The sequence below is a fragment of the Balaenoptera ricei genome, chromosome 20 (assembly GCF_028023285.1).
Source record: "Balaenoptera ricei isolate mBalRic1 chromosome 20, mBalRic1.hap2, whole genome shotgun sequence".
Lineage (NCBI taxonomy): Eukaryota > Metazoa > Chordata > Mammalia > Artiodactyla > Balaenopteridae > Balaenoptera > Balaenoptera ricei.
Window position 1 is genome coordinate 6923134 of NC_082658.1, and position 14233 is coordinate 6937366.

The 14233-nt window shown below is 55.6% G+C and overlaps 2 protein-coding genes across 5 annotated transcripts in view; one reads left to right on the forward strand and one right to left on the reverse strand.

Annotated features, from left to right (window-relative positions):
* Window positions 1-465: 465 nt before the first annotated feature.
* On the reverse strand, window positions 466-4565 carry NAT9 (N-acetyltransferase 9 (putative)). Of its 3 annotated transcripts, none has more exons than XM_059906870.1 (7): window positions 4464-4565; window positions 3791-3876; window positions 2775-2905; window positions 2080-2223; window positions 1412-1471; window positions 1102-1196; window positions 466-994 (listed from the first exon to the last, which is right to left on the reverse strand). In XM_059906870.1, exons 2-7 carry the CDS (start codon window positions 3865-3867, stop codon window positions 860-862), a joined length of 642 nt encoding a protein of 213 aa, XP_059762853.1. In that variant the 5' UTR covers window positions 3868-3876; window positions 4464-4565; the 3' UTR covers window positions 466-859. The 3 variants fall into 3 exon arrangements, with proteins under 3 accessions (XP_059762853.1, XP_059762852.1, XP_059762851.1); XM_059906869.1 differs by having other exon boundaries at window positions 2775-2884; window positions 4464-4540; XM_059906868.1 differs by lacking the exon at window positions 3791-3876 and having other exon boundaries at window positions 2775-2884; window positions 4464-4560.
* A 152-nt stretch (window positions 4566-4717) lies between these two features.
* TMEM104 (transmembrane protein 104) overlaps window positions 4718-14233 on the forward strand; it is a 59697-nt gene continuing 50181 nt past the window's right edge. For both annotated transcript variants that reach the window (XM_059907698.1, XM_059907699.1), the window contains exons 1-3: window positions 4718-4795; window positions 5403-5513; window positions 12654-12775. In XM_059907698.1, coding sequence (XP_059763681.1) covers window positions 5469-5513; window positions 12654-12775 — 167 coding nt within the window. In that variant the 5' untranslated portion in view covers window positions 4718-4795; window positions 5403-5468. The remainder of the gene's footprint in view (window positions 4796-5402; window positions 5514-12653; window positions 12776-14233) is intronic.

Here is a 14233-nt window from a genome sequence, read left to right on the forward strand (position 1 = left end):
CCTGTGCCTCTGGCACCCCCCAGTGGCCTTCGCAGGTGCGGCTGCTCCCAGAGGCGGTGGGATGAGGCGTGGAGAGCGAGGACGCAGGTGCCCTCAGGAGGACGCTGCTCAGCGGCCTCCGCTTCCTTCGGAAGACCCTGCAACTGAGCAGGAGGCCCAAAGCTTCATCAGCAGGGCGGGTACTCCAGCCACATGGAGCTGCATCCAAAACTAACTTACTCCACCCTCGAAACTGGCTCCAAAGAGAAAGGAGCAAGGACACTTGCCCACTTTCCAAGCCACCTGTCTGTCCTTCAGGGCCGAACTCAATCATTTCCAGACCTCCCGGGGTCACACCCACCTGCTTCTGCTGGATGACAGAGGACCGAGCTACCCCTCCCCTGCCCCTACGACGCCAGACCAGATGCCGCAGGCTGGCCCTCCTGGCAGCTCAGCTCCACACGGGCCCAATGAGAGAACAGGGCGAGCTGTGTGCAGTGCGCTTTACTCCCGGCCAGAGCCTCGGCGGCCCCTCTGGCCCTCCAGGGGAAAGGGAGGTCCTGCCCATTCACCAGGCGCCCCCTCGTCTCCAGCTGCACCTCCACCCTGCCTCTTCCCATGGATCCATGCCGTCCGCTCCAGACTCCAAGAGTCTGAGTCCAGGTCTGGCCAGGAGGAGGGGCTGGCCCTGGAGTGGCTCAGCCACAAGGCCAGCCAGAGGGAGGCCAAGGCAAGCCCAGCCCAGAGTCTGAAGGGCCCCAAGAGGAGGCTGGAGCAAGGCCAGAGCACTCTGCCCCACAGGCCCCCTCTGTTTGCCTGCTGCAGGGCTCTGGTCTCACACCCCCATCCACACAGGGTGGCTGGTCCGCAAGGCCGGCTGTCAGCGGGCCTCCGACGCCCCAGCTCTGTAGGGCTTCTCTTCCACGTGGCTGGTCTGCTCGAGAAGCCACTGCCGCTCCGGCTCACTCATCGTCAGTCTGAGCGTCACCTCCTGGAAGACACTGCTCACAGCCACCTACGTGATCCAGACAGAGCAGGGCCGGCTAAGTTACAGGCCCAAGTCCTAGCAGCACTGGGCCCGCCCAGACCCAGGCCTCACCCTCTCGCTGGCACCATCCTCACCTGCTCAAAGTGAAGCTTTCGGAACATCCGGATGCTCGGTTCATTTCCTTGCCCAATTTTAGCCTCAAACTTGGTCACACCTAGCTTGGTCACTCCTCCCAGAAGAGATTAGAGAGGGGTAAGCAGCAGGACGAAGCTCTCCCCCACCGCCCCGGCGCCCTCGCCCTCGGCCCCTCCTGTCCCAGCCTGTGATGGAAACGCCTGCCACCGGCTCCCGCCCTCCGGCCTGGAGGCTCCCTCCCAACACGCCCTCGCCTTCTCCTGGGGCCTGGCCACTCCTCCCCAACCTGGCCTGCTCGGCCGTCCTTACCATAAGACATCATCATGAGGACGGCCTCGGTGCCCAAGCCCTGGCCCCTGCAGCTGGGCTCTAGGAGGAATGACAACAGTCACTGGCAGTGCGTGCCCGGCTCATGTCATCCTCACAACCCTAGGAAGTTCGCAAATATGGGTACCATTCTGCAGATGAGGAGACAGAGGCCCAGAGAAGTTAAATGACTCGCCCGGGGTCGCACAGCTTAGAGGCACCCAGCAACCTGACCCCAAAACTGACCCCTTCGGCTCAGTGTGCTGCCCCACGAGGACAGTCCCATGGCCCCTTAGAAAGAGGCTGAGGACCCTGATGGACACAGAAACTGGAGGGGCTCCTCCCACGGCATGGGGAGATGCTCCAGGGAAGATCGTTTGTTTTTGGAGGGTCCCCAGTCCACCCCGAGGATGGGCCAGACTGCAGTTTGAAGACCCTAAAACCAAAGGTTAAGTTCACACCTAAGCATGAGAAGGGAATAAAATGAACTACCAGGGGTGAGCCACAAGGCTAACGGGGTGCCAAGTGACAGTCTGCCCAGCCAGGTGCTAGGCTCACCAAGGCCGGAGCTGCCCATGGAGCTCTCTGAGTGCCCTACACAGCCTCGGTGGCTTCAGGCTCAGCGGATCTGAGGACCAGAGGGACGGAGGGCAGGGCCAGGTGGAACAAACCTGCAATCATGACCTCAATCTCCCCCAGGGCGGGGTCCCCTAGATCCGTGAGGAAGAGGTTCACGTCTCCCGCCATGCAGCTTTCTTCGCCGGCGCCCGGCTGGGCCCGCCACTTCTCTGCATCGAGCATGATGAAGGTACACTCTGAGGAAGGAGGCGACGGGATTATCACCTGCCCGCCCCAAAGGAGTGCAGGGAGGCCAGTCCTCCTACCCGAGCCAGAGAACTGCAGAGAGCTACCACTGTCTCTGAGTCTGGCAGAAAAAGGGAGCCAGCACTTCCTTCAGCGGATTACAAAGCCTAAATCGGCCTCATGCAGGAAACAATGGCCTTTTTGCAAACAGCAACTGTATTCTCAGAGAGCACGAACCACACGGGGCTTGCAGCAAGGGGCACAAGGGGCAGGGCCTCGATTTACAGCCAGAGCCCCAAATGCTTTCCTTTCTCTAAATCCCTTCACGCCTGGTGCAGTGAGTGGGGAAGAGGACAGAAGCGTCAGCCACAGGGACTTGCTGCAGGGGGCATCACAGCCTGAGGGCTTCAGGCACCTCCCAAGCTTTTCACGAAGTGTTTTTTACAAACTTTCTGTGGCCCCAGCGGGGCTACAGCTGGGAACAGGGAAGGGTGGGAACCCGGGAAGGCCTCTGGAATCAGCCCTCCCATGACCGGCACAGCCCGGGGCCTCCACTTCTCACTGTCTGCATCTTCCCGCCAGCTGTGTTGCATCACATACTCCTGCTCCAGGGTCAGCGGCTCGGAGGCTGTCAAACGCCGCAGCTCCTCTGATTTCATCCACTCGTGGTACCTGCAGGGACGGAGGGTCGGCCTTTGGCAGGCAGGACAAATTCAGAAGCCTAAGTCTGACGCTTTATGAGATGAAGAAATGGATGGTTGAGAGGAGAACCCCCCAGGGCTAACAGAGGGCTAGAGAAGAACCCCAAGAAAGGGTTATAATGGCTCCTATGGCAGAAGGCCACAGGCCCAAGAACTAGAGGCAGGCTAGTCCTAAAGAGAACAGCAGGAGGCAGTTCTATCCATCCAGCCTCCTCGCCTATCTCAGGGGTCAGTGCGGGGGAGCAGTCTGAAGCTAAACATTCCTCAAATTCCCCAGGGGAAGTAATGGCAAGCCAAACTCAGCAAAGAAGGCTGGACAGATCTCCACAAAGGCCAGGCACCAGGAACCCCCAAAAGGAAAACTACAAGTAGAGAATACACGCCTACAGCACCAGCATCCCTGTCTACCAGGCATTCGTCACCTGGCCCACAACAGTCCCACCCTGCGACTCGGTCCTGGTCTTTCCAAGCAGTAGACCTCACAACAACCCACCTGCTCAGTTTTATGACAAGCTAACATTTAGTTTCCAAGAACTGAGCCTATTTACTGGCACCAGAGGAATGGCACTCATTTATAATTAGAAGACAATATCTTTTTTTCTTGCACACATGTAGTTTACATAAGAGAATTCCTGGCTGAAAGGCCAAAAAGGAAGCTGAGGGGATGGAAGGGAGAAACAGGGGGATGGATGACTTCTTCCAGGGAGATCATAGCCCTTTGTTTCAGTTTTCACTTTTTCCTGTATGCAGTTACTTCTCACACCAATGTTTCTCCTTCTCAGAAAAAACAGCCTCTGAGATTTGGGTTAAGACAGGCTCACCCTCCTCACTGCACCTTGGAGAGCTGGCTTGCACCCCATGTCAGGGGAATGGTTACCTAGGCACATGCTCTGGGGTGTAGGGTACCAGCACCACCTTCTTTCCCAGCAGCAAGATGTTCTGATTTAACCTCATGGTAGCAGCCTGCGGGTGGGAGGGCAAAGATTTCAGCACCTGCGTTTCCTCCCACTTAGGGTGGGAGCCCCGGCTCTCAGTTCGCTAAATGCCTCCCGGGGCTAAGTTGTCAGAAGAGCCTCTGTCCTTCTTCCTTTCCAAACACTTCAGAGAACACGGACTTTAAACCCTTTGCAAGAAAGGGAACCCGGCTGGTGAAAGATGATTAAATAATCCTGGGCTCGCATCTCAAGGGGCCAAATATGGGCTGCCTTTTCTGCCAGTCCCTTCAGCCCCATCACCACCTCGATGCCCCACACTGAAGCACCAAGACTCACCACCAGAACTCCCATCACTCGCCCCAGTTCTGAGACTCCGCCCCACGGTTACTTCTCAGCCCTGTCTTAAACCTATTTCCAACCCCTCTTCCCAGCGACCACCCCACTGGGCTCGGACCCTCCCTCTTCCTGCCCCCCAAGCCATCGGGGCCTCCCTGGCCACTCTTGAGTGAGGCAGGCTTAAGGCCTCAATCCCCTCCTCTTTGTGAGGAGTTACAGGCTACTCTTCTCGAACCCCCACAACCACTAGGGTCCCGGCACGGCCAAGTTCACACCCACTCTTCGCCGACGAACGCGTCCCCAGCAGGTGCGATCCACCCCTTCCAACCAGCCCCGCTTTCCCACCTGGCAGGCGGGCCCCCCTCCCGCATGCGCGTGGGCGCGCACCCCGCCCACTTCCGCCACGCAGACGGCAGCCGCCGGGGCCCAATCCCGGTCCCGCCTCCGCGAGGCGCCCAATCAGCGCCGTGCGCCCCGCCCAAGGCGCGCACAAAGTAGGTGGGCTCCCGGCGCGGGCGCATGCGTGCTGCCGGCGCTGGTGCGGGACAGCTGGCGCCGGCAGCAACCCCGGGTCGGAGACAGCGGTCGCGGCAGCGGGAGCAAGCTTCGCTGTACGTGTCGGAGCGGGAGGGTGGGATGGAATGGGGTGGTGCCCGACTCGGGGCTCCTCCAGGAGGGAGGAAGAAATGGGGGAGAGGCTCGGAGAGGGCCTCTTGGGAAGAGGAGGAGGCTGGAGGGTGGAGAGCCCTAAGGCAGGTTGGGAGACGTGGAGGCCCCGTTAAAAAGGAGAGGCTCTGGGGCAAGGAGTTGGGTTGGGGGGCGACCTAGGAAAGCCCCCAGCCTCTTGCTCTAGGCGGAGGAGGCAGACAGTTACTTGGCTTCCCTGTGTGGTAGTGAGCTCGCTGTTCCTGGCATTAAATGGGGGATAACCAGAGTGTGTAAAGGGGACCCTTGTGGTGGTGACTCTTAGTGGCGTCTCAGGCCCCTTAAATCACTTGGAGTCTGAGCGGCAATGGATACATGCCTTGCACAGACAGGAAAAAGTTAGAAGAAACCACCCAGGTGTCATCATACAGGGAGGTCCTTCCCTCCGGGCTCTCTTTTAACAGATAAGGCCATAAGTGTCTGTGATTAAAGGACAGGGAGGGGGTGGCTCTGTAGACATCCCTCCGCCCGCGTCTAGGTCCATCAGAAAGCTGAAGTCTGTTCTTTTCCTAGGGGGCCGCAACCGCCGCCGCAAGGAAGGAACCTTGGCAGCCGACGGACCCTTCCTCGCTTTTGGAAATGGCGGGTGAAATCACAGAGACCGGGGAGCTCTATTCTCCTTATGTGAGTTTTACTTTTGGAGCTGTTTTGCCCACATCAGTGCCCTTGGCTTCTGGAGAAGCACACTGCTTCCTGTGGACTGTACTTGTTGAGTCCAGCGGCTTTCATAGCCGCCGTCTGGGAACCCCATTCAGCAGCAGCCACGGTGAATGTATGATGAGAGTCAGGTTTGTTCACTCTTCACATGTTGATCAGAGAGTGGTCAAGAAAGGAAAACGGACTTGCTCGCTCGTTATTTTTGTCTCAGGGCTGCTAGCACTTGCAAACTGAGGCCAGTTCAGATGGATGAAGGCTGTCGGCTGTTGACTCTGGGTTCTGCTCCCCTCAGCAGTTTGAAACCACTTCGGTTCTCAGCTGAATTTTAAGTTGCACAACTTTTATTATCTTGGATGGCGTAAGAGGCGGAGAAAGCATACAGAGACCTCCAGTTGCCGTTGGGTGGAGTCTGTAACTAGGACAACTAGAATGGTTGATTTCTCACTGTCTTGGGTCTGCTTTACCCCCACCCCTCACATGTACACTCGGTTTATCTTCTTTGTGTAATATGAGATTGGTCATGTTTACATCACGGAATCCTCTTGCTTGGATGAGTAGCTGGAGGATTGGAATAATCAAGTGATTGATTCATGTTGCTACCAAGTATCCCAGAGAAAGGCAGCACTGCCTTAAGTAGCAAGAGTCCTCTTTCTAGAAAGTACCTAACCTTCAACAGCTGCCCTGCTCTGCACTTGCCTGGGGATCCATGCTCTGTTTCTGCCAGCTTCATCGACTCTAGAGCTGGGGTGTGATGCATAAGGAGGCACCTCTGAGAACAGCTGACAAAAACCAAAAAACACTAGGGTCTTCCTGCTGGGTCTGTGCCATTTGTGGCTTCAAGGGAGCCTCCTTCACCTCAGTAATTTATCAGGGAAGTCTTTCTTTTTTTTTTTTAAATAAATTTATGTATTTTTGGCTGCGTTGGGTCTTCGTTGCTGTGCGCAGGCTTTCTCTAGTTGCGGCGAGCGGGGGCTACTCTTCGTTGCAGCGCACGGGCTCCAGGCGCGTGGGCTTCAGTAGTTGTGGCTCGCGGGCTCTAGAGCGCAGGCTCAGTAGTTGTGGCGCACGGGCTTAGTTGCTCCGCGGCATGTGGGATCTTCCCGGACCAGGGCTCGAACCCGTGTCCCCTGCATTGGCAGGCGGATTCTCAACCACTGCGCCACCAGGGAAGTCCGGGGAAGTCTTTCCTGAGCCTTGGAATGAATCAGGTCACGCCCCTCTCATCATGTGGAATTGCGTAACAGCTCACAGCCTCCTCTTGGTATCAGCAGTGACATGTCCACACTGTCTGTGAAAGTCACCGCGGTTCCCGCGTCATCTTACGACATCTGTAAGCTTAGAGGCGAGGAAATGAGTTATTCCTGTAGCTGAGTGTTGGGAAGGAAAAGCTTTGATGTGCCCACTTTTCTTGTGCCTCCAGCTGTTCAGTAATCATTTCACATGTCAGCATGTGCCCACAGGAAATGGGGCAGTGAGACCTAAAAGCCTCAGCGGGTTCTGCTTTTTTTAAATTTTTTCCTCTGTTTTCTATGTGTTCGGTTTTGTTTGAGGCATGTGTTCAAGGGCCGACTCTGGGCACTGGCCGTAAACAACTGCTCGTATTCTCTTGTCCCGCCGGTGAAGCGAGGGGCAGGGGGAAGGTGGATGGTGCTGAGGATGAGGTGGCGTTAACCGGGATTAGTGGTCTCGGTTTGAGCCGAGAACACACCTTCTGCCTGAGGTTTCCTTAACTCTGCCATCCTGCGAGAATGGTTCTCGATCCCCTGTGAGACCAGGAGAAGGGTGTGAGGTGCACCACCCCCTGAGCCCAGAGAGGCTGCGGAATGGACTTTACCGCAGCTGCTGCTCAGCACGATGTGGGCGGAACCTGCTCGGCCTGCCTTGGGAGATCATGACCCTGAGCGGTGCATCAGCCCTTAACCCGGTCACTCCCAGCACCAAGCCTCTCCCTACCTCTGCGGTACCCTGCGTCCCCCCCATAAGTGATCTCAGAACAGGCGTGTCTGTTTCCCCATTTATGGGGACCATGAGGGGCTCAGCACTGAAGGGATCGTGTGATCAAAATAGAGGAAGAAGGGGGTCACTGCCTACATAAGGATAACTTCTGAGGCTGCCTTCCGCCGGCCGGTCTCGCGGAAGATCGACGCGGGTGCTTTCGAAGGAAAGAGGGCTTGTCTCCCGGCCTGAAACCCTAGTTGTTGCTTCCACATCTCTGCCACCTTCTGTTTCCTTTGACAACTGTCGTTGGGGAAGCTGTTGAAAGATGCCCGTGACCCCTGCCTCATGCGCGCCTGTGGGTGAGGCCGCGGGAACGCTGCACTGGACCCCCTCGAGCACGGGGGAGCGGGTCAGCCGCCCCAAGGGACAGGCACTGTGCCTTCTCCGCTTCAGCCACGGAGGAAGAGTCCGGAACAGAAGGAAGCTCGGTTTGCATAGCCTTCTTTATTGAGACCACAGCAGGGCTCTATTTCACCGCTTTTGGTCATGCCTCCCTGGAGGCTGTCCCCACAGAGCTGTCACCTAACAAGCAGAAGAGCAATTCACTCCCCCGTTTCCTCCTGCTTCACAGCTGCCTTCCACCCGGCCTGCGGCTCAGCTCAGGTTTGCTTCCTGCGTCGTGCTCTGCTCCTTGGGAGTGGTCCCTACTGATCCCCGTTACTGAAAGCAAGGAGGGTTTAACTCTGGCCAGGAAGGTGGAGAAGGCATACGTTTCCCTACGGGATTCCCCGCAGCACCACCAGGCCCGGAGTGCTTGCCTCAGAACTAAAAAGTAGCAACAACCCAAGACAAATGTGATCACTCATTTCTGCTCTTAACTGCCAATAGTTGGTCCCTAATTAACTTCCTTGTCAAGTTCGTAAAGGGTCTTTTTCACTGAGGTTTATTTGAAGTTTCCATTGGGAGTGTGTTTATTTCACTGCATCTTTATCAGCAGTGGTTCTCAGCTGGTGGCAGTCTTGCCTCCCAGGGGACATTTGGCAATGTCTGGAGACGCTGTAACCATCACAACACAAGGACAAGGTCGGGGGTACAGGAATCTAGTGGGTACAGGCCAGGGATGCTGGTAAACATCCTACAGTCCACAGAACAGGCCCACAGCAAAGAGTGATCTGGCCCCAAATGTCAGCAGCACTCAGGCTGAGAAACCCTGCTTGACAATAGATCCTTGACTTTTCCATCCCAAGACCTTCAGGCATCCCTGAACTCACAAATGCTTCTTGTACTACTTAATTTCCCCATAAAACTTTTTTTTTTTGGCCACGCCCCGCGGCTTGCAGGAACTTAGTTCCCGAACCGGGGATCGAACCCATGTCCCTGCAGTGAAAGGGCAGAGTCCTAACCACTGGACCGCCAGGGAAGTCCCATCCCCATAAAACTTTTGGCTGAGAACCATCACTTTCTTAGGCCTCTTTGCTTTCTCTTAACTTCTGTCACGAGCCCATCACCAGGGCTGTTTTCCATAAAGAAATAAGGTTCTGCCCTTCAGAGTGTTACAGCTTATAAAAGCGATACGCAGCGGACAGAGCTGCCGGGAGATCAGACGTTAGGTCATCGACCAGGGCCTGGTCTCTTAGCGTCCTGCTTACAACCCTGCCTGTGACGTCGAACTCCCTGTCCCGTGCACCAGGGCCCAGGAGTCTGCCTGCAGCCACGCTGGCCTCAGAGTTCCTGGGACATCCCTCCCCCTCTCCCACCTTAGGCCTTCCTACCTGCCAGTGTCTTCCCTGGCCCTTTGCCTGGGTGGCTCCTGCTCGGCCTTCAGGTCCCGGCTTGAATGTCACCACGAGGCCGTCCTCTACTTGAAGTGCTGACCCACTGTTCTTTGTCACGGAGCCCCTTCTTTCCTTCAGAACGCTTCTCCGAGGCGGTAATCATCGTTTGTTTTCTTGTCTGTGTCCTCCTGTCCGTCTTGCTCGCTGTCATTCCCTGGGCTCTGAGCACAGGGCCAGGACCATGGAAGGCTCTCGGTAGCTGTTGAGTAAGTGAGCAAACGAGCCCACACCTGGATGTACTCGCCTCAGAGTGCCGGTGATTGAAGTTAAACCCAACAAAAGTCAAAGTTAGTTTGTAGACGTTCCCATTTGTGAAAGGTCAATTCAGAAGGCCAGCTGTCACCCTCACATTTATTCTCATAACATCACCCTGGGCCAAGACTCCTGGCAGGGGAACCACATCATGGTTTTGTGATCCAATCAGGAGCTAGAGGAAGACGATTCAAACTTGTCTTAATCCTTCTGGGATCTGCCTGGGGGATCAGAGTGAGACCGTGATGTTTAAAAGGGGACGAAGGTTCAGGCAGAGAGGGTTCACGGCAGAGAGGACCTGAGCCAGAGCCGTTGAGGACCCCCATCTTGAGGCTGTGTGCCAGGCACCCTGAGAAATGCAGAGAGAAATGAGATGCAGGTTGCGACCACAACAAGCCTCAGATTTAATAGTGGGGAAAAGATAAACACATCAACATCAAAAACCCAAACTAGGGCGTAAGAAGTGTTCTTTGCTTTGAGAGAGGGAACAAGATGGGTTTGGGAGACTGGGAAGGGCTTTATGGTGGGACAGGCGTTTGAATGGGCCCCTCATGGTGGGTGGGAGTTGAGGGGCTGGGTGGGAGGCACAAGGGCTTGGTGCCCTGTGTCAGGTGTACATGGGCTCTGGGCAGAGGTGTTTCCTCTCTACAGGACGCCCTCCCGTTTGTCCAGCACTCACATGGCCAGTCAGCACCTGCCCGGAATCCTGTCCCTCCCTGTCAAGGGCCCCAGAATGGTAGCCGATGCTCCCTATCTCTGTTTCGTCTTGTTTTTTAGATCTGACTGAGGCTGGTCTGAGAATGGGCCCTAATTTGTGTGTTTCTGATTAAGAATGCAGCACATGGTTGTCTTGGAAAAAAATTTAAATACAGAAAAATGCGTATTTCTCAGAAAGGGGAGGTGAAAACGAGCGATGGATAGGTGTTTCTGGTGTTTGTCTTCTAAAGACCGGAAACAAGTGGTAAAGCAGACTGTAAGTTGGCCAGTTTAGTGCAGTACAGGGAGACCAGTTAGGAACCTACTGTCATAGGCCAGGCCAGAAATGGTTCACTTGAGTTGTAAATGGAATAGGAGCCAGAGGCACCCACAAAAGACTCTTCAGAAATAAAATCACTAGCACTGGGGTATGGAGGGGAAGGGGGGAGCTGAGGCCACGCTGGGGTGTCCAGGTGGAGGTGACCAGCAGGCAGTTGGATTTGAGGTCTGCAGAAAGGCTTGTACTAAGAGAAATACAGTCCGCCATGATGGTTAAAGCCTTGGGGTTGAATGATGTTGCTGAGGAAAAGAAACGTAGAGAGAAGAAGAGACCGCCAACGTCAGAAGTGCAAGAAAGATTAAGTCTAAGAAAGCCATTGAATTTGGCAAATAGGAGGTCATTGGTGATTTTTAAGAATGCAGTTTCAAAAGAGTTCTGGAGGTGGAAACCACAAACTACAGGAAGCTGGAAATGAAGGCAGAGGATATAGGTTGCTCCTTCAAGGAGTCGGGTTGAGGGAAAGCGAGAGGGCAACGTTTTAAAGGTGTCGAGAGCGTTCGCAGTCAGAGGGGAAGAGAGCTAGGAGGAGGAGAGGATTCCAGAAAGAGCCGAGCCCAGGTCAGGTGCAGGGCTGAGCCTGTCAGGGAAGAGGAAGCACCCGTGCTCCCCCAGACATGGGGAGGGGGGCAGAGGGGAGGCCAACACCGGCTTTTGAGCTCGGAAGGAGCGCGGCTTGGGGAGCGCGTGTCAGATGGTCTCCGTCCCCTCCGTAGCGTTGGAGGTGCAGCCTTCATCTGGGAGAGATGGGAGCCGTGGGTCTGGGACTTGGAGATTGAGGTCTGGAGCCTTTGCGTGCGTGGGAAATACTTGCAAGTCCACAGGGAGGAGTAAAGAAAATCTGTTGCTGCCGGACCGCAGATGAAGAGACCATCTGTTAGGGGACTCATGGTTAGAATTTTTTAATAATTCCAGGAGCCTTTAGCAGTTTCCTATTAGGGAGTCAAGGAAGCGGGTGCCGGGTCGTCTCTGAGGCTGGGAGCCAGAGAGGTTAGAACGGGGAAGGTGTGGGGAGCTCGGGGCAGTGCGAGCTTTGAGCAACCAGCTGATTGTCAGTGAGGCCACCGTGGAGGTGGTGGCCTGGGTAGGGAGGGTTTGGGGAGACTGCACATCATGATGACGACAGAGGCGGGTCAGTGGGAGTGCACAGGGTTGTAGGCGGCAGGGGCTTCTGGTCAGAGAAAGGGATTTCATGATCGAGAGCCCGAGAAGGGAATAATTGTAATTAGCTGAGCTAGAGTCAAGTTGCTGTGAGTTAAGTTTAAAACCTGAAGTCAGTGACCCAGCAATTCCACTGGGAGGTTGGTTGCCAGGGGAGAGGGGGAGGGGCTGCCGGTGAGTAGGGGGGTTCTTTGTGGGGTAATGAAATGGAATTAGATGGTGATGCTGGTTGCAGAACTTGTGAATATACTGAAAGGCTGTGTACTTTAAAAGGGTGAATCTTATGGCACGTGAATTATCTTTTTTTTTTTTTAATCCCTGAAGTTAGTACGGGGAAGAGGGCAGGAAAAGGGAAGCAGCATGAACGTCGACGTCCCAAAGGGCATTGGCAAGAATGGGCGGAGAGGAGGATTGGGTCACGTGCTCAGTGGCCTTGGAAAAGTGGGAGTTTTTTGGGGGGTCAGCACTACAGGTTGATCCGTGTGCCGGGTACCCCAGACGTGATGGCCTGTCCTCAGGAAACCTGCGGTCCGGTTGAGCACAGAGCTATCATCTGAGACACAGTTCTGAATAATATGCACGGAGGAGGTGATGGGGCTGATGACAGCCAAAGCGGAGAATCAAACCCATCACCAGAGACATTTTGAAAAGACTGGTGGAACGCGGGGCTTCAGTCTTCCAGGTGTTCACGTTCGGCTCCCAGCAGCCGGCTGCAGATCCCGCCTCCCTGGAACCTGGGTGGAACCCTCCCTGCTTACCTGCTCGCCTGGCGAAGGCCTGGCCTCCTGGCCTCCACAGTTTTGCCGTTGCCCAGGGTCACCCTTGGGAGCCGTTCGGGGGTGAGGCTCGTTAATTTCTGGGCTCGAATGTCACCTCTCTTGCTTCCAGGTCGGGCTGGTGTATATGTTTAACCTCATCGTGGGCACTGGCGCGCTCACCATGCCCAAGGCCTTTGCCACGGCCGGGTGGCTCGTCAGCCTGGTCCTGCTGGTGTTCCTGGGCTTCATGAGGTAAGAGACCACCCCCGGGGGGCTGGGGCCAGAGCTGGGGGAGTCTGCCCAGGAAGCCCGAGCTCTCTCCATCAGTGTGGGGGAAGACGTCTGTGGTGAGCGAGTCCTCACAGGTGCCCGGAGCCAGGAAAGGAGGCCCAGAGGTCTCAGGGGCTCGCTCTGATGGAGCGGTTGTCCACCCCCAGTCACTGAGAAGTGAAGACCTCCAGCTAGGCTGTGGGGTGTCTCACCGTGGTGCTCGTGTTTTTCTTACCCAGCTGCTTTGCCTCCCCTGTTGTACCCTTTCTTAATGTTACCATCGACGTTTGTTCCCTGAGAAAGTCCCACCTAACCACAGAAGAGAATCTCGCAAATGTTTCAGGAGATAACGGGAAATCAGTTTGGAATTTAGAATTTGTCTAAGATAGTTCCACAGAGTCAGCGATAAGCACGCAGGTGCGCGCAGTTAGGTGTTAATCTCGCCTGGCTTTGTCCTCGGCAGCAAAGAGGAGGCCGGCGCCTGCCTCAGCCTTCGGGGCGCCCGCACCTTGCGCAGGTGTGTGGGATTCACCTGGGATCCACCAGCTGGTGCTTCTACGGACGACTCCTCGGGGATCTCACAGGCAGGTGCCCCAGGCTAGGAAGGGATTTAGGGCTCAGCGTTTCCAGCCCCCTCAAGCTGGTAGGAATCCGAAAGCTGCAAAAAAGAGGGGGAGGGAACACCTGGCACCACCCCCAAGGGGTGCCATCCCTGAGAGAAGCGGCAGCGGGCCCTGTTCTTCGGTGCTTGGGGTTCTGCTCCAGTGAACAGAGCAGAGATCCCTGCCCTCGCAGACTTACCTCCCTTCTCCAGGGAGACGGACAATTAGTAGTGAAGATAACAGGTGTACGTTAGGTGATGAGTGATAAGGGGAAATGTATAGCTAGGTGAGGGGTTCAGGAGACTGGGGTGGCCACGGTTTGAAGTAGGTGGTCCATGGCCATGGAGGGCAGCAGATTGGAAGGACGAAGGAGGGGGCACTAGTGGAGGAATGAAACAATTTAGTAGCTGAAGTGAGTTGAGACCTAGAGGAGGCTGCACAGGATGGGAAAACACCCATGTTTTTCAGTTTCTTCCCACGTTTTCTTCTGGGAGGTTTTGTGGCCAGCCTTGAGGGACTGTTGGCTCATTACGTACTGCGAGCCCTGGCAACCGAGAGCCCCAGAAGTCCTTGTCCTTCTGTGACCCTGCAGTCCCCTTCAAAGGACCTTCAGCGCAGGCAGCCACCTGAACGGGAAGTGATTATTGGGGGCCCCCAGCTAGGGGCCGCCACGCCCTAAACCCCACTCAACCCATCTGTGTTCAGACCTGATCAGTGAGCTGGCTTTGTGCAACCTGGAGAAGCCTCTTTATGCCTTAAGATTGATTTTAGTTTTACTTCCCAAAAGAAGGGGAAATCTAAAGCCCTTAAAACGGTCACTTAGGCAAGGTAATGAGAA